Source organism: Leptinotarsa decemlineata, unplaced genomic scaffold, assembly GCF_025532065.1.
Source record: "Leptinotarsa decemlineata unplaced genomic scaffold, Ldec_3_MD MMD2_tig00026328_RagTag_RagTag, whole genome shotgun sequence".
Lineage (NCBI taxonomy): Eukaryota > Metazoa > Arthropoda > Insecta > Coleoptera > Chrysomelidae > Leptinotarsa > Leptinotarsa decemlineata.
The window spans coordinates 20,201,636-20,221,694 of record NW_027412688.1 but is presented as its reverse complement, the minus strand read 5'-3'; the positions used below and the strand labels follow the sequence as shown (position 1 = coordinate 20,221,694).

General features: G+C 34.6%; 1 protein-coding gene across 1 annotated transcript; it reads right to left on the bottom strand.

The window, feature by feature from the left end:
* Window positions 1-4,715: 4,715 nt before the first annotated feature.
* On the bottom strand, window positions 4,716-19,685 carry LOC141485489 (uncharacterized). The gene is made up of 3 exons (XM_074182301.1): window positions 19,370-19,685; window positions 14,851-15,322; window positions 4,716-6,281 (listed from the first exon to the last, which is right to left on the bottom strand). The coding sequence occupies exons 1-3, from the start codon at window positions 19,561-19,563 to the stop codon at window positions 6,009-6,011; spliced, it is 939 nt and encodes a 312-aa protein (XP_074038402.1). The 5' UTR covers window positions 19,564-19,685; the 3' UTR covers window positions 4,716-6,008.
* Window positions 19,686-20,059: the final 374 nt, after the last annotated feature.

The following is a 20,059-nucleotide window of genomic DNA, read 5'->3' as shown; positions in this document are numbered from 1 at the left end:
CCTAAAGTAAGATAGCTAGCGAAAAATGTCAAGACACAAAAGTTTTATAAAACATTCCATATTTCAATTCAAAAATACATTTAGTGTAAATCACGATACACTCATAACGGTATGCTACTCGTTAGTTCCAAACGCGTCCAGTTCGCGCAGATGACGTGAGTGCGAAGCATATCGGGGTTGTAACTTCGTAGACTTGCCTAAATTCAATTTGAATTTCTCACAAGTTCTCTGTTGTGCTGTGAAGTTTAAGAATTATTACGAAATTATTGTCAAGAGTGGTTTTCAAACATTTTTAATTAGCTTTTCTCAATTTAGTGTCGTATTCGAAGCTTCAATAATTGAACAAAAATACGAGTAGGTAGGTATATAACTAAGAATGCCTGGTTGTGCGGTTTTTGGTTGTGATAATTACAACAGAGTGACAAAAGGGACCAATATTAAGTATTTTCGATTCCCAAAGAGCAAAGAACTGTCTAAACAATGGATTTCAGCATGTAGGAGGAAGGACAACATCAATTTGAAAAATGGTGTGTATTAATTAAAGCAATGATGACACATAATTTATTAGGTATTCAATGGTTTTCAGCAACTATTTGATTCATTTCCATAAAGATTGTTTCGAAGATTTATCAGTCAAAGAGCAATATGGTACTTTTTCAACAAAAAACGCCCGTATTTTGAAAACTGATGCTGTGCCCACTCTGAACCTCTTATTTAAGAGAAAGCAAACTGAAGAATCATAAAGAAAAATTCGTTTTGCTAAAAGGAGAAAATCCACTCTTTTACCAGAGCAACAATTGGAAAATTATGAAGGTAGTGTTTCCACATCACTACAATTAAATACTGAAGAGATAGAACAACCTGAACAAACAAACGTAGATAGCACTTGCAGTACTTCAGTTCAGTCGAATGCACAACAAAAAACAGAAAATGAGAGGTTAGGTTCTTTTATCAATCGAACTTATTGTCACTGTGAATATTGCCTCTAATCGATTTTTTTTTTCTGTATGCATTTTTAATTTTTTTTCAGAATTGCGGAGTTACGTATAGCAGAACTAGAAGAAAAGGTTGCACATTTGGAATCGTTAAATAGGGAGCTGTGCGATGAAAATTTACTGCTGAAGAAAGATATGGAGACATGCAGAAAATCATTGGAGAAATGTTTTGCGTCTGGTCAAATAGAAAGACTATTGAATCCCCATAAGAATCTTAGAAAGTGGTCAGCAGAGGATATTGCATCTGCCATATCATTGAGAAGTGTTAGTCCAAAGGCCTATCGCTATTTGAGAGCGAACGCATTGCCCCTACCAGCACTCTCTACTTTAAGGAAATGGGCTTCTTCATTCAATCTCAGCCCCGGACTTTTGACCAATGTTATCAATCTCATGCAAAAAATGTCATTTCAATTGAAAGACATTGAAAAGTTGTGTGTTCTTTCCTTCGACGAAATCCATTTATCCAATAGGATTGATATAAATAAAAAAGATGAACAAGTGATAGGCCCACATAAGTAAGATTAGTAACTGGAAGCAACCAGTGTTTTATGATTTTGATCAGCCCATGAAAAAAGAAATTTTAAACCAAATTATATCTGCATTATTCAATGCCGGTTTCACCGTGGTAGCCATTAGTAAGTGACATGGGTCCTACGAATATGAAATATTTCTCGGAAATGAATATTGCTCACGATAAGGATTGTTCATCCTTGTAATGAATCTATGAGGATTTTTTTGTTTGTCGATTGTACCTCATCTAATCAAGTTATTGAGAAATCACTTCATTGATCAAGGATTTTGGTTAAATGGTACATTTATGGATAAATCCTGTTTCGAAAGTCTCCTGGATATATCTACATCAGAGCTTTCTATAGTACATAAAGTCAGCAAGTACCATATCGAATTGAAGGGAACTGAAAGACAAAAAGTTAGGCCAGCAGTGCAACTGTTCTCTAACTCTGTTTCGAAGGCAGTTTCATATTGTGGAAAAAGCGGATTAATGCCATCAGAGTTGGGAACAAGTATCAGACTTCGTTCAGCTCATTAACAGATGGTTTGATGTTATGAATTCGAAAACGAAAATAAGGGCTAACGAACCATCTAAAAACGCATTTGGTATAAATTTAGAGGATCAGAAAAAAGTACTAGAAAAAACTTCCAATGTGATTAAAACATTACGAGTGGGAAAACATAAATCCTTGATTCAGTTTCAGAAAGGTATACTTTTGAGTAATAGATCAATTGTTGAGCTCTTCCTTTATCTTCAGAAGAGGCACTCTGATGTCCAATATATTCTTACTACGCGACTGAATCAGGATATTCTGGAAAACTTCTTTTCTTACATGAGAGGGATGGGGTCATCTAATGATCATCAAAATCCTCTGGATTTCATTTATAGAATGCGTTGGTTCATTTTGGGAAAACACTCAGTATCGCTGAGAACAGCAATACCGAAGAAACCGGAGAGCAATGTTTAATCCAACCTCTAGAACAAACTTCAGAACATCGTGAGTTTGAAGAGTTAAACTGCATTACTGCTGTTATGTTTGGGAATATATCAACGGGAGCGGAATGTCTGGAAAACTCCGGGAATTCCAAGATGAAGAAAATTTGATTCCTTATTCCTTTATAAATCCATGTTATGAAAAATGTCACACTGATGGACCAGATATGTCGCAAGAGGCGTTGGAGTTGCTCGGATTGAAAGAAAAAATAAACAATGACTCATTAACTTATATAGCGGGTTATGTGGCTCATAAATTCAAGAAAAAATATAATTTGGGAACGGAAATTCTACCAGCTTCTTCCAAAGATTTGGATTGGTTGCAATTCATATCAAGGGGAGGTCTTCTAAGACCCAATAACTCATTCCTTCAAGCAGCACAAATAATGGAAACCGAATTTCAGAAAATGCATGAAAATACATTATCCAGAGAAAAAGGTATTTTCAAAACTTTAACGCAAAGAACCATAGAAAAGATAGAAAACCCAATACCACACGATGCATTACATTGTTTGTGCAGAACCTATATAAGATTGCGGGAGATTAACAAACAAATAAGTTTTCATAATTTGAAAAACAGGATGGAAAAAAAAATTAATAAGTTCGTAAATCAACGAAAGAAAACTCGATGAATTACCAAAATAGCTTCTATCTCATTTTGTAGCTCGTTGTCATATGTCTTGTTACTTCAAATAATTAGAATATGGAAAATTTGACCCATGTGCAATTTATCTTTTTTGAAAACAAAAGTACTTCAAAAAATATGTATTTTATTACCTAGCCGATTGAATTTGTCAAAAATATTGTCAAAAGTCGGAAATATCATCACAGTATGTATCACCCTCGGTTTCATCAATAGGGTGAAAAAATGACTCATAATTTTAGTATTCAGTAGACTCAGGAAACAAATATACCTACTTCTGAAAAAATCAACATGTATGTATTTATGCATCAAGACTAATAATTCCATTTTCATGCGAAAATGCCTGGAGATATTCGACCGAATCTCATTCTCCTTCTAATGAATTGTGCGTTGTCCGGCTCCGTGCTTCGCAGTGACGTCACAAGTCAGGACAGAGCGGACATAGAGATGCGCGTCGGCATACCGTTATGAGTGTATCGTGATCGTGGTGTAAATTATTTTCGCGCAAAAATGACACGTTCAGCTGATACTGAGCGTATTGAAATTTTATTGATCATAGGATGCGGTGATGGATGACGAAATTGTGACCAAGTAGTGCATATTTTCAATTGCATCCCAATCGGGAATCCATTTCTAAATCAACCGTTTCAAAAACCTTGCAGCGTTTTCATGAAACTGGATGTGTCAAAGATCGACCAATGAAGAAAATTCTTTGAATATCATGTTAGATGTGGTGGAAAATCCAATAAATTCGGCACAACTGAGGGCTTTGAATAATAACATGAGTCGATAATTCCATTAAAAAAATTTGCAAACTGCAAAAATTCCATCCATATAAAATTCATTCGGTACAAGAATTGAGTGAAGACGATTTTGATCGTAGAATCGAGGTGTGTGAAGTTATTATGGATAAATCAAATGAAAATATCAACTTTGTCAACCACATATTGTTTTCTGACGAATCTACATTTTATTTGAATGGGCACGTAAATCGACACAACTGTAGGTATTGGTCAGACCAAAATCCACATTGGATGGGGGAAGTTCACACTCAACGACGACAAAAAGTAAATGTCTGGTGTGGCATTATTGGTGGACACGTCATATATTATAAACAGAAATTTGACCATTAAACGATATTTATTACTTTTACAACAGCATATTATTCCGAAGCTTAGACGATTATTCCCGAATTATAACAATCCCAATTTGGCGACAGAACGAATACGGTTTCAAAAAAATGGGGCTCTTCCGCATTTTGGACGTGTGGTACGGGTATCTATGGTATAAATAAGGATAACATTGTACGTATTTTTAGTTTGATCTTCCTCTTGAAGACGATCACTTGGTGATCGAAACACGTGTCGAGGTATTAAAATAACGGTTTGGTGTTGGGATAAAACTGCAGTAATATTTATTACTACACCAAAGGTTCCAAACAGTGCATCACAAATATGTATAGGTAGTTCGTGCAAATACTTGTTTACGAACATATCCATCCTTTTTGGTGTTGAGTAAATGTTTTTTTTTAATTATGTTGATTCTCAAAGGTGCTTTTACTTTTTTGCAGAAATGATACAAGCTTTTCCGACTGTTTGAAGCTAATTTGAATTTCTGACATTTTGTTTCGATTATTTTACATTAATTTATATTAATATTTTCATATACACTCGCTTATGATTTCTGAATTTGGTCATGTTAGGTATACCAAAATTACTTTTTTCGTTGAAAACTACTCATTTGAATTTTAGATAAGTAAGGTTCGAGTAATTTAAATTTGTCTAAAGTGAATCCTGTTTGTTGAAGGTTTTTCAATCATTTAAAATGGCTGAAATAGTGGAGACATTTTTTCTAATTTTCAGTGACCGGTCGTATAAATAAAATTTACCAGTGGTATTTAGACAAAAGTGTTTTTATTCATTTCATTTAAGATATCCTGGATTAGGTACCATAAAGTAAACAAATCATCAATCACACATAAAAATAAATGTACTTATTAATGACCAAGATAAACAGTGTAGGTACTTGTCTATAGGTCACGCCATCGACACCAATTCCCTATAATTTAAGAAAAAATCCTTCAACCCATCCCCATAAAATTTATTGTGTCATACCGAATTTTTGCAGTCTTTCAAATATATTCTCAATCTAGAGAATGATATCCCAATGATTTTCTATAAACAATAACAATTCAAATGTTACCCAAGTACATGTACATTTAACTGCAATTCAAATTGAATATCTCCTATTTTTTTGGTACTTTAATCTTTTTCACTGCATATTTATGGAATTATTGAGAACTTTTTTCTCATTGATTTCAAGCTCACCTTAAGCCAAATTCCTCCATTATGGCTCATTGTTACAGTGTTACTGACGAAAAAAAATTTTTAGGTTATGTTAGCGAAAATTAACGATAGAAGCTTAATTTACAATGAACAGAAGAAAATCTAAATCACCTACCTAAATATAATATGCTACCTAGGAAATGAAAAACTGACATGATTTATTTTCGTTTGATCATACAAATTCGTCTTTTGTTTGCTATCTCTGAAACGCGGTACAAACTGAGATAAAGAAAATATTTCAAGGCGGTGTTGTAAGTTGATCAATTTATACCATTTTCTAGGTGATTCATTCTTCATTATCATCTACTGTTAATTTGCATTTGTTATATGAGCTAAACCTATACAATGCAAACTAATTTTCTACTCTACTTGATAGAAGCGTGACCAATTGGCGCATAATTTATTAAAAATTGTGATCTTTTATCACTGAATCTTACAATAATAGGTTGATTATTTGGGTTGAAAGTATCAAAGTAGAAGACTAATTTGAAACAGAATCCATGAAAAAAATTTGCGGAGTTCTAAAAATCAATGTAACTGAGCTGGATGAGCACAACAATATATGTTGCAACATAGTTGAACACTAAAAATATCAACGAAAAGTCAACATTGAAGAAGCCAGCTGCAGATATTTTGGAATCTTTTCCACTAACTTGTCTAGCCAAATTCAACAGCTCTTGCCTTTCCTTTGACGATTGAGGTACTAGATGTTGCAGTTTACAACAGTGGTTGATAACTGAAGTCGATTCTTGGTTCAGTAGACCACAAGCGGACGTTACAATGGAGTTCAAAACCTAAAAAAGAAGTTTATGAAAATCAAAATTTACTGGGTGACTACTTCACTGATGTTACCAGTGGCTATTAGGAATTTATTGTAACAGAATGTTTATTGTATATGTCATGACTATTGAAATATGTAATTCTTTCAACACGAAATCAAAGTACAAAATTTCAGTTTTCTCTTATTTCATTATATGAAATATAGAGTCCTGAGTAATATGAATGTTTTGGCCATCCTGTATATTCAATTAAGACAGTAGTTAAGAACAAAAGGATTAATTTATAATCGGAATGAAAAAACCCATCGAAATACGAAAACTACCACGAATGACTATTTTGAATTAATGTTATCTGTAAAAAGAAAATCCAGCAATGAAGTTCTATGCTTCTATTGATTCAAAATTAACTACTCATATTTAAAATACAACTATATCAAATTGACTAGAACAACATGAAACTCTAAATTAGAGCCTCCTTTATGATACACAACAACTAGGTTAAAAGGCAAACGATTACATTTTGTAATAATAGGTATAGTCTAAATAAAACAGTTAAATAAAAGACTAATGTACCGAGTCTGATAAATTTACTAGTTAATGACATTTAAAACCTCCCACATGAAAATAATGATTAGACAAAAGATTATACAACGCCGCCCATCCCATACAAAGAAACTACCGACGTTCGAAAACTATTTAGTTTTTATGCCATTCGAATTGACTTCGTACATAGGTACACGCGTTTTCGCGATTGAAAGGGTATTCGTATTAAGTATTTAGAAATGAAATTCATTATTGGTTTTGACGCAAACCTGTCCCAGAGCATATCTTGAAGATAAATAATGTAGTGAAATATAGAGTAAAAATTCTTAATTAGTGCTTGTCGATATTTCTCCAAGTGATTCATTTCCAATTGTATAATAACCCCTATTTCAAAACCATTAATGAAGAACTAGAACTATTTGATTTTTTGGGAAAGAAAGTTTTTGGCTTTCTACTACTCCATCTTGATACAAAAAAAGAGATGAGAGAATCTTCCAAAGAAAGGAAGAATGTAATCAATTTGAAAATAAGTAACTCTATACATGGAATTTTAGATCATGCAAAGAAGTAACTTTCAGACACAAACTGAAAGAAAACGCTCCTGAAACAGCTACTTTCATATAAACATTGAATTACACGAAAGAAAAAAAATCTTTCGAAACAAATACTTCTACATGAACACTGAATTATACAGAAGATACTTTTCTCTACTCAGTTTGTATTCCAAATATTCGTTGTGGGATAAAAATCAGATATCATTCACATGAGTTCTACTTTGAATGAATGGTAATAAATTGCACTTACATGGAACACTGTCACCCTCACTGGTATACACCGATGTTTCGCCTTAAGATACTTGCCCCAAGCCTCTTCAGTACCAAATTGGATAACATTATAGAAAATACACACAATTCATTCATGAATTGAATCAAGTGTCTTAAGGCGAAACATCGGTGTATACCAGTGAGGGTAGGGTGACAGTGTTCCATGTAAGTGCAATTTGTTACCATAAATTCAAAGTAGAACTCATGTGAATGATATCTGAGTTTTATCCCACAATGAATGTTTGGAATACAAACTGAGTAGAGAAAAGTATCTTCTGTATAATTCAGTGTTCATGTAGGAGTATTTGTTTCGAAAGAATTTTTTTCTTTCGTGTAATTCAATGTTTATGTGAAAGTAGCTGTTTCAGGAGGACTTTCTTTCAGTTTGTCTGAAAGTTACTTTTTTGCATGATCTACACATCCATGTATAGAGTTACTTATTTTCAAATTGATTACATCCTTCCTTTCTTTGGAAGATTCTCTCATCCCTTTTTTTTGTATCAATATGGAGTAGTAGAAAGCCAAAAACTTTCTTTCACAAAAATTAATCACTCCTAAAAATATAACCCCTTCAATTCAAACTATTTGATATTTGGAGCAATCCACAAGTAGTGTTTTTGGATCAATAGTTCGTAATTTTGATATGTTATAGAAGATAAATTATTATTGTTTTGGTATCTCATAACATTTTTGTTAATTCAAGTATCTATTGCAGGTACCAAAAAGGCATTAACTGTATTATTATATATTTGAGGATGTTCGTCAAAATGCGTCATTATAACCAGACTCTTTTCGTCTTCTGGTTAATTTATGTTCTATCTTTGGTATCCATTCTGTTGAAGACCTTTCTTCGCCATTGATTGGGAATAAAAATACATATACCTATTTAAAGAATCAATTAAAAAGAAATCTTTCAGATATTATTTGAGAGAAAGACGACAAAATTATTCTCGAAAGATGAGGGATAGGAGGCAACAACTTTCATTTTATCAAAATAGCTCAAAATACACGGGACGCCTGGCAGATGTGAAACATCAATAATATTGCTGGGTACTGAAATATAAAAAAAAATGTTATTGATATATACATGAAAAAAAATTAATGTGGATTTAATATTTTAATGAAGTTCCCGTCATCTTACTTTAGAAGTGCTCAAATGAACTCGCTCCAGTATTTTGCACACAATTCAACCTATCTTGCAAGGAAAGGGTTTTCCTTCTTGTTGGAAGATTACTCGCGTTCAGCCTATTCCCAAAAAAGAGCAAGACAAATCTTCCAAATAACTATAGACCAGTCGCTTTGCTATCAGTGATATCAAAGATCATGGAGATAGTCGTAAACCATCATATTCTTAAATATTTAGAAGGCTTCAACATCTTGAGCGATCATCAATATGGCTTTCACACACAAAGATCAACAGGTGACATTCTTTAGTATGTCACCCATATTTGGAATAACGCAATTGAGAAACATGAAGAGTCAAGGGCCGTTGAGCTTGATATTTCTGAGGCCTTTGACCGTGTGTGGCATGAGGGTTTGCTGGCCAAACTTTGATGCTATGGCTTGTAGGATTATTTTTGAGCATCAGCTTCCTGAAAAAAAGTTCTCTGCAAGTGGCCGTTGATGAATATATCTCGAATACCTTCACCATCAACGCTGGTGTTTCCTAGGGATCCATATTGTCCCCAACCCTCTCTTTGTTGTATATCAACGACTCATTGGAAAAAAAACAAGAATCCAATATATTGCTTTGCTGACGACAGCGCACTGATCTCGTTATTCCATTTGGATTCCAGGATATTGGCTGCGGATGCACATCTTCACCGACAGCAAGAGGTTGCATATTTTAATGACGATCTAGAGGTGATTTTGAGGTTCAACTCAGTACATCTCGAACTTAACTGTTTGGGAACTCTTTCATTCGGAGAACTGCGTTTATGGGAATTAAACTTCCTGAGAACGTTTTTCCAAATGGATTCAATCTCCAGCGATTCAAATCCAGTGTGAATCTCTACTTTCGCACAGGCACCGCTCTTAGAGCATCTTAAGGATTTTTCTGTAGTGCTTGTGTTCTGTCCTTAAAAAAAATATTCTAGTAAACTCAATATATTACTAAATATCTTAAATTATAGATATCAATAATAAACTTGTGATATACTGTTTGGAACCTTTGGTGTAGTAATGAATATTACTGGAGTTTTTTCCCAACACCAAATCGTTATTTTTTACACCTCGACACGTGTTTCGATCACCAAGTGAGCATCTTCAAGAGGAAGATAAAACTGTTTTATCTTCCTCTTGAAGATGCTCACTTGGTGATCGAAACACGTGTCGAGGTGTAAAAATAACGATTTGGTGTTGGGAAAAAACTCTAGTAATAATCAATAATAAATGTTTCGATACAAGGTAGGTATGTCATTTAACGCCCAATGTGTAATAACGCCCGAATGCTAAAAATCGGAGATGATGCTGCACGAGTTATGTTACACTTTACACACACATAGAACAAACCAATAGGGACGCGGCGCGGCTCACGCCACCAAATACTCAGTTGCGAACAACACCTGAAGGATGCCGATAGTGCACGGTGTTATTATGAAAAATACTCCGACGAATTCGAAAGTTTTAGTTTATTTTCTACGGAAGCGCAGAAGGGTCACATATTTTTATTATTTGTTTCTTGGAAATTACGACTTTGAATCTCGAAATTTCGAGTTTGAAGTCGTAATTTACATTTCTAATTTTGTGATTAGCATTCATTTTAGATACTGTGTGAAAATATGAGATCTAGGTAGAAGGTACTATTCGGGTAATATCGCCCCGTTAAGTGGGGTTTGTGCGTTAATAGCCTGTATGGGCGCTATTATCCTTAAGTGGGCGCATTTATACAACGCGAAAATGTATGTGTATCATAATGAATAAATATAAAACGCATCAGAATTCTAAAGGATTGTAAGACTGATTCTGATACTGAGAATAGTCCTTAGGATATAATGATTAGTTGATTACTGATCTCATTCATGTTTAAGCTATAATGTTGTACTTAATTTCAGGGCGATAATTGACGCACTAGTCTGGGGCGTCATTAGCCATCTACGTTTAATAGCGCCCAATGAGCATTTCATAATTATCTATATTTTTATTGAAAATCCTTTAGATGTTGATGTTCTATAGTTATAACACATGTTATAAGTGAGATATTTTTGTTAACCAGATATTTTTGTTAACCAGAAATTTATTACCAAAATATTTTGATTCCTTCATTACGTACAATAATCAAATTCATGACTACAACACAAGAACCACCAATCAATTCCACATTTCCAGGACAGAAACAAAGCAATCTATGAAATCGTTGTTTTTCAGAGGATTGAATGATTTCAACCAATTACCATACCACATTAAAGATTCTGTTACTTTATATTCATTCAAGGCTCAGTTGAAAATATATATAACATCACGTACTCTATGAATTTTTTTATTTTTATGTTTCACATCATCGAATTGTTTTATTGGTTCGAGCTTTTATGTGTTCTGTATACATTGTGTTACATCGTGTTACATTGTGATATGTTAAATATTTCATTACCTAACCACTCGAATAGTTATTTTTATGCCCTAGTATAATTGTAATATGGAACTAACTATTCTGAATACTCCTGATGATTTGTTCTGTGTTACGGAACAATATTCTCAGGAACACATTTCTATTTCTAGCTTTTTAGCTTCTTGTATTTATATATATACTATTTGAACGTATTTTATTGTTAGAAGAATTTTTATACTATTTTAATATTTTTTATATACCATTTCTACCTTTTTGGACTTGTATTTATATTAGGATTTTCTATTTTCAAATAAATAAATAACATATATAAATAATAATAAATAGTTCATATAATTATAATTATAGTGCTATCTAAAAAAGACAATATAATATACTTTTAAATTTTGTACGGCTCTAAGTCGAAATATTTATGTTCATTAAGATAATACGTATATTGACATATGGGCGTTACTAAAAACTGTATGTTCAATGACGTCGATGACAGGGTATTATATGACTGATAGCACTAATGTGTTAGTTTTCTGTATTCTTTATTTGTCAATGAAACTATTTTCTTAAACACTTTTTCAATTCAATCATTTCATTGAATAATATATTGATTTGAAATTAAGTGGGCGTTAATTGCCTAGGATACCTTAAATTCCATCATTAGAAAATGGCTTCCGAGACAGTAAATAAAATCTACTCTCTTGCTAGATAAAAATTTACACACTTTTCAATGTTTCGCAGTTGTCTTCTTTGGTTATAATCTCAAAACGTTTCAACTGCAACTGCAGCAGGTATCTTTAGTGGCGTGGCCGAAATACTCTTCTGTACGTGTGTACAGAAACTGAAGTTAACATTTCTACTGTGCTGATTTTCCGAGCACAAGCAGAGTTGCCAATTGGGACAGACCTAGATGCCTGCAGTCGCTGAACATGAACTGTCCGACGGGGAACACAAGAAAGACCCTGTCCGAAAATACTGAGAGGCTAGCAACGTCGAATCATTATTCAACAAGAATGTATTTAGAATTCATAGAAATACACAAAAACCAAGAGAACTTCAATAGAAAGGGAGAGAGAACATATCTACCAAAGATCTGGTACACAGATCTGGCATTGACAGTGCCCAATTACACGGAACTGAGGCCGTGGGTGTCGAAATTTGGCTGAGCAGGGGTTGCCACAGACTAATCTCGGTTTACAACCCTCCGAACAATCTTTACTCTCAGAATCACTGAATGAACTGCTGATGTTAAGCAACATTCCGATAATTGCTGCTGGTGACTTCAACGCCAAGTACAGACTATGGAGCAGAGCCAAAAATCGAAACGGCCAAGCGCTCTATGCGGATGTCGACAGGCATGAATATCTAGTGCTGGGTCGGATGAGTCTTCGTACTATCGAGGACAGACTAGGCCTGACGTACTAGACATCGCGCTTCTCAGAAACGTTTCTCCGAACAACGAAATTTACGTTCTGTCGGAATTGGATTCTGATGATAATCCAGTTATCCTGGTACTGGGTGATGAACTTCCTTTTCCTGATTATCACATGAGATCTTCGACGGACTGGGACATCTTCAGAGCCCATCTTAGAGAGATGCGCGAGGCTCCTGAGGCACCCCACTCTCTCGACGAACTCAACGCGGCATTTGAGCATTTCGAGCTCTCAGTGAATGATGTATTCCGAGCGGCCACCTCTAGGGAGGAGTGTCCGCTGAAAAGCTACAATGAGTTTCCCCCTCGTATCAAAGCCTTGATACGAGAGAGAAATCGCCTGAGAAGGCTTTATCAGCGAACCCTTTTCCCACGGGATAAGCAAGATGGCCAATCAAGTCAAACAGACCATCATTGATCATCGGAACGAAAGGTAGTAGGAGCTTTTGGAATCCTTTGAACTTGGGGATAACGAGCTATTACGAGTCACCTGCAGACTCAAGGTGAAGAAGACTGCTCCCTCACCCATTCACGGAGAGCACGGAGTGTGCTACTCCCCCGCCGACAAAGCGCTGGCTTTTGCCGACTCGATGCAACGTCCGTTCCAACTTAACGTCGACTACAACGATGATATCAATCGCGATATGCTTTTGGAAGATCGGGTTCACCGCATCCGCCCGGCTTCTGTGGAAGAGATGAAGGGTTATATCAGGACCGCAAAGGCCAAGAAAGCTCCGGGGGTCGATTAATATAATCAATAGGTTGTTGAAGAGGCATCCAGACAACTACGTCGAGAACCTACTAAATATAATAAACAGTTCGTTGCCCCTCAGATACTTCTCCAGAAGGAAGAAGCATGCGATCGTCGTCATGCTCCCGAAACAGGGTCAAAACCCGCTGTTCCCACAGAACTATCGCCCGATCAGTCTGCTTTCGTCGGCGGCTAAGCTGGCTGAAAGAGTCGTTCTGCAAAGGATCAACGAAGAAGTTGAGGACCGAAATGTTCTGCCTAACGAAGAATTCGGATTCAGGAGAGACCACTCCACAGAGTTACATGACTGGTCGAAAACACCATTGAAGAGCTAAACAACAACCGTAAAGTTCATCTTGTCCTTTTAGACATCTCGAAGGCCTTCGAGTAGATTTTATTTACTGACCCTTGAGACTGACCAAATATACCAGCGGGCTTGTTGCACAGATAAATGCACACTTCAATTATGAAATATTAAAATATGATTAACTTACTGATGGCTTCATAGTGTGATTTTGCTTTCTTTGCAGGAGGCTGCTCACTTTCACTTTCCAAACTATCAATTTCAGACATATTTTATTTCTAATTATTAAAAAATATATTTATTAATTGAAACACAGGTTATATACTCTGAAGTAAACACAACTGTATACACTAAAGGTACCCAAGCTCAGTGTGGCGAGAGACATAGCGTAACGCCAAACCGGTGGGAAGATAATCGCACAGTCGCTTGCGCTTGGCCGTCGCCACGCCAGCAACTAAAAACTCTCTAAAACTGATCTAATAATTATGACTAACGGAATGATGAACGGACTATCCGAGTAAATCCCAGGCTTACTCTAAGCCTAACTATACTCTTCCCAATAAGAAATCAGTTGATAAATATAAGTAGTGAAGGGGAACTCAAACGCCATAGATAGAGAGAAATGCATTTTCAAAGAATGCAAAGAGTAGAAAAAAATCATTCAATGAAAGAGAAAAAGTATAACAATTGACTCAATGGAGACTTTTTGATTTGTTCGGTTTATTTATGCAACTCCTTATGAGACAAGTCTCATATAGCATGAAGTTTTAAAAAAACGTTTATCCCTAATCTCTAGTTGAAACTATATGGGAATTACATGCAAATATTTCAAACAAACATCGTCATAAGAGTTTATTTTTAGTACGAAGGTGCCAGATGGGGTGCTATAAGAATACCTAATCAGATATGTTCAAAATGATTTTTCACAAAATGTAGATACGACCTCTTTGATCGGCAAGGCATTAAGTTTGGCAAAGATGTTTCTGGTTTTTAAGCTGCGTTTTATACTCATGTATAATTAACCTAAATTAATATTACTAATCCATTTTAGCAAATAAGTAACTAACAGAAAACCAAAAAGCAAATAAACTCTGTTCGCATAAATAAATAAATAACATAAATTTCAAAATATGTCGCGTCCAATTTACTCCTTCATTTTAATACTTAATCTTACCAGAAAAATTAAAAATTCACTTGTGTTATATGCAACAATTTCTGCAGTCAAATGATTCATCTCCCCTTCGATCAATAATCTGTTCAAGCAGGATAAAATCACTAATACAGTTGAAAAGTTCATCAGCAATATAACCACTCCGAATATTCCGTTGCAAATCTCCACACACTCGAAAAGAATGTTCAGTATCCTAGATGCCTCCAACAGTTTTTTTAGGGTTTCGTCTTTTGTGATAGGTACTGAAGATGTAACACTTTCAACAGGTTTTTGAATTGGAAATAGTTCAATTTCCTGTATATTCAGGGATGAAGTGAGAAAATCCTTCAGCACAATAAAATCCTTTCTTAGAAGCAAAACTGTATTGTAGATAACTATCGTGTTGAGGAAAATATAGTAATACAATATATCTTTGATGGCAGTTGTAATGATTTGAATGAATTTATCCTTTGGAGTTCCATCAGAGATGAAATTCCTGAAACAAATATAAGACTGAAATAAATATAAATATATTCTATTAACTACTACTATCTTCTTCTATTCTAGTTTCATAGGTTAGTATATACTTATAGGGGCATCTAAAGTACTAAAAATGGTACATGGTACCACAGCCATCGCGGGTTGAGAAACCATGGCATGAAATTGCTTTAAAGCTACGTTTGCAGTTGTAGTCACTTTCCCTTCTACCAGTTTCAAGATGATTGGTTCAAAAGTTGCCTGATGTTGCTCCTAACGTCACAAAAAGCTGAACGAAAAATAACTCGGGATCTCTAAGAGGAGGATCATTCGAGGGTATGGTTACAGTAGAATGCTAAAGACCCAGTACTCCACTATCCCCATGTTTTGGTAATAAATCATAGCGCGCATGATCGAATCGTGGCAGATAGTTTTTGGATGCGCCGTGAATTGCCCCGATAATCGGTAACGTTTGTATGTATGAAATATTTCATGTAATTACCGTTTTTGTACTATCAAACTGACGACGTTCCACTTGTGGACTCAAAAAGAATTTTTGTTGAGGCTAATATTACCACTTCATCAGAAATATTCCAATTTCTGAAATATTTTATATTGCATTGGTATTCAAGAGGTGTACTTGTAGCAGATACAAATTATATATTTTCTTCCAAGCCTTAATGAATATAAATGGATCAATGAATGAATAAATTGTTGTGTTCTTATTTGTAGCACATTTTCTGGAAGCCATTAACCAAACAAAATATGTACCAATTCTCATTTCCAACAATATCTAGTAGTTAAGAATATCAGAAGATTTTAACAGTTTTTTTTTTATTTATAGTGAATTGGTTATTTTTTGAACGCAATCAAAGATTCATTTAAAAACATATATCGAATATTCTTGCATTAAATACTATAAAAAATAAAATAATTTCTCCTATATAGTGTCGTATACAGTCTTAAATCGATACAGATAAAGTGATTGCAAATATTTAGAACGACAAACGTGGAATACATGTTGCAAGGAGTGTACCGAGAGCTGTCATTGAGAAAACTGACAACAGTTCATATATCATTCGTAGTGCAATACAATAGTTACAGAAGATTCCTAACTCTTTTACATCCGTCCCAATTTTCTAAGAAGTATTTTAATAATTAATGATATGGTATATTGTTATCATCAAAATTTTGATTATTATTATATACATACATTGGCACCAACCTTAGATATCTTTTGGGAAATCGTTTAGAAACGAAAGTAATTGCCGACCGATGTTTAACCATTTCTAGTCCCTATATAGGATGTTATGGCAATCATCTGTCAGTTCAACTACTCCTCATTCTAGTGCCATGACAGGTATTGAATAACATCAAAAAAATCCTTGTGGAATGTTCCTCTGAGAACAGAAATCAAGTCACAAGGGCATCTTAGCTAAAACCAACTAGTAGAATGTTTCGATACAGGCAGGTGACCACCTGCATGTAAATCTGGCATCTATTTGTGCAATGTTCTTCAAGGAGAACACTTTTGCAGTGGTACTTGTAAAAAAGCAATAAGTATTATTCTTCATTCAATTGAGGATAACTATATGCGTACACATATGTTTCAATGTTGTTGCATCTCAAGAAGACAGGCTGGGTTGAAAAACAAACAAATTCTTGTTATTCGTTAGTGACTCAGGCTTTCTGAACTTGATTCGATTTTATACGTTTTATATTATCTATATGCAAAAATATTGGATTTCATCCAGTTTTGAGCTATGTTTGAGATTGCAAGTCCCTTTAACTCATCGGTAACTTATTTTCAAATCGATTGCAAAATTTGAACCAAACAGGTAAAGAGCGAGTAAAAATGTGGAACAATTTGAGAAAAAAAATATAAAGCGTTTCATAGTCTACGTTACTACAAAACGCTCATTTAATTTTCCATGAAATTTGTTATATCTATTATTCACTTGTTGAGCAGTGTATGAAATATCGAACGCTGACAAATACACTCGTGGCAGATAATTATAGATGCGCAGTAGTCCTGAAAAAATGAAACTGAGAAATACGGAGATCAACCATTCTGACAAGAGTGACACTTCTGATTTTAGCTATACTGTTGTATGGTCGTGGTCATGCAGAGGTCAGAGGTTACTTTATAACTGATATTCCTGCCAGCCGTCAGGATGTTTCTTCAAATCCTAATAATTCAGTCATCTCAGTGCCGTTATTTCCATATTTAGTAATTTTAATATTCACAATATTAACATCCGTGCATTTTTCAAAATTATTGATGATATTTCAAAAAAAATGTTTTACAATAAAAAGTGCTATAAACAGAACAAACTTATTGAGTTTTTCTATTAATTTCGTATTTCAAACATTCGTTATGTTCTCCGAATATTGTAATGCGCAAAGAACAATCTGTCTACCTTTCCAAAGAGGCTATCAAAATGCAATTCTCAAGTTCTGATTGAAATACTGTCTTAAATTTTCCAGTGCCTAATACCCTATTAGTACTTTTCTCTACTGCTGTAGGTCTTCCGATCGATGGCTAAAATGATTTGTCAAACTTCAAGGAAATCCTCACTTCAACCCTTGAAACAGGCGACTAGTTCGATAACAATATCCACAGAAAAGCAAATTCACTCGATGAATAACTTGCTTCCTGTTCTAGTTAAATTTCGAAAGCAAAACATTACACCTGCTCCCGCCTTAGGAGCAACGGCTAATTAGAATAATTCTAAAAAACTAAATAACAACTTGTTATACGTTACCCGTCTTTAGAGACACGGATAGTGTTATGCTTCATATTTCTAAAGCATTATCTCTTATCTGATATGTGGGTTAACTTTGTGAATGTTGGTTTAATGAATTTGCTGAGGGACTCTGCTTATAACTTTCTAGTTTTCTCAAAGATAAAAGTGACACTCTTTGGGATACCTTTACACTTAAGCGGGTATTCACCTGTGATTCATATAGTCTCCAACCCTTTTCGCATTGTATATCAACTTCTTATTGTAATAGACTAAAAATCGAATATATTTGCTTTGCTGACTAAAGCACACTTATTTTGGGTTTCCATCTAGACGTCCAAACATTTGTTCATGCAAATCTTCGCTGAGAAAACAAAGTCATCAGGCATAATAAATATGGCAGAACAAGACATAATATAATGTCAGGGCACACAATTCCTGTTTGTTAAGTGAGGTAATAAAGGTTTACCACAGTCATACATTCCTGAAAGCTTTCCCAAAATTTGGAACACTACTTCGAAGTAGAAAGCCTCACACAACAGTACTTTTTATGTACCCAGCTGACGACAGCAATTCAACCAAGAGTGCCTTAGAAGCAATTCCGTTGATGAAAATTAGTTTATATAAAAATTTAACCGCAATAAAGTGCCAAAAAAATACAAGCGAAAAGGTAGACTAGCCTCAATTTCCAAACAAATGGAATTGGTTAAAAATAAGTCGATATCAGTGAGTTTGAGGTACAACCTGAGTAAAAGTTGTCGCTACTTAAATTTCTACCAAAACTAAACATTTGCTCAGAGAATGTCAATATTCACTCGTAGTTTGAAAAGGGCTCGAAAATTCCTCGGATGTGTAATATTAATGCCACCTTTCGAAATGTTTTGAGCTTTCAATGGCTCACTTATATTTTGGGTTATGAATATTCTTCCACTGGGCTGCTACTAAATCTATTGGAACCCTTTATCGCTCTAGTTGAGCACTTTGCGGTTTTCTTTTCGACAACTATCTTGGAGCCAGAAAATGTGTATTTGGAGGCTTACTAAGGTTTTTCTTGTCGCTACTGATATATTCCCCAGAGATAGGTACCCTCACAAAAATACCTCCGAGATCTCTGTATCCACATCATTATAGATTCCTCATTATTTTGAAAAATATCTAACCTAACCTTTCTAGGATTAACCAGCTGTTTATTCCATATGAATATTTTGAAGTTGCCTTTTGTTGAAGGAAATTTATTCGAAGTGAATAGGGTACTTAGAATTCAGAATATCTTTCTTTCAAATATCTGCATTCAGAATATCTTTATTAATATATTCGCTTACCTATATTGATCCAGAAAAACTGCAATAAGGATTATAATGTGGCCAATAATAATTTCTGAGACAAAATATATCATCCTCCTCCACAACTTCTCAACTTGCAATTTACTCCTTAGAATATTTTGTATCTTGATGTAATGCGACCAACGTTCTCTATTCCAAAACATGTTTCCGATAATAGAAATCACACAAATCATTGTGAGCAACGTATGTACTGACACGGATAAAATTATACTTGAAGTTCGTGATGTCCTGTACGTTGTTTGAGAACCAACAATTTGAAGATATGTATATCCAGCTAATATAAGAATTGATAAAATAATTGAATATACTTTTTTGGGAGTTCTGTATGTCTGTTCGGTTGAGAAGAAATGAATCCTTTCAAAAGGAAGATATAGCCCGAAAACTGTTAGTAAGTAAGAGAATAGCCACAAAAAGTGTTTATACCAACGTGGAAGAATCATGATCGATAGAGCAGAAACATTTATTGTATCGTTCGGGTAACAAAATTGCGTGTCTGAAGAGCTGATGGTATCTTTAATTAGTATATTGTTTGGATATCCTTTTCAACATGAAATGATAAATTGGATACGATAAAGCTGACGTGAATCGTTTACAGCATACTTAAGATCATATTATTTATACAGTATGACTGAAAATCAAGTGGATCCAACATTGAATATAATAGGTTTG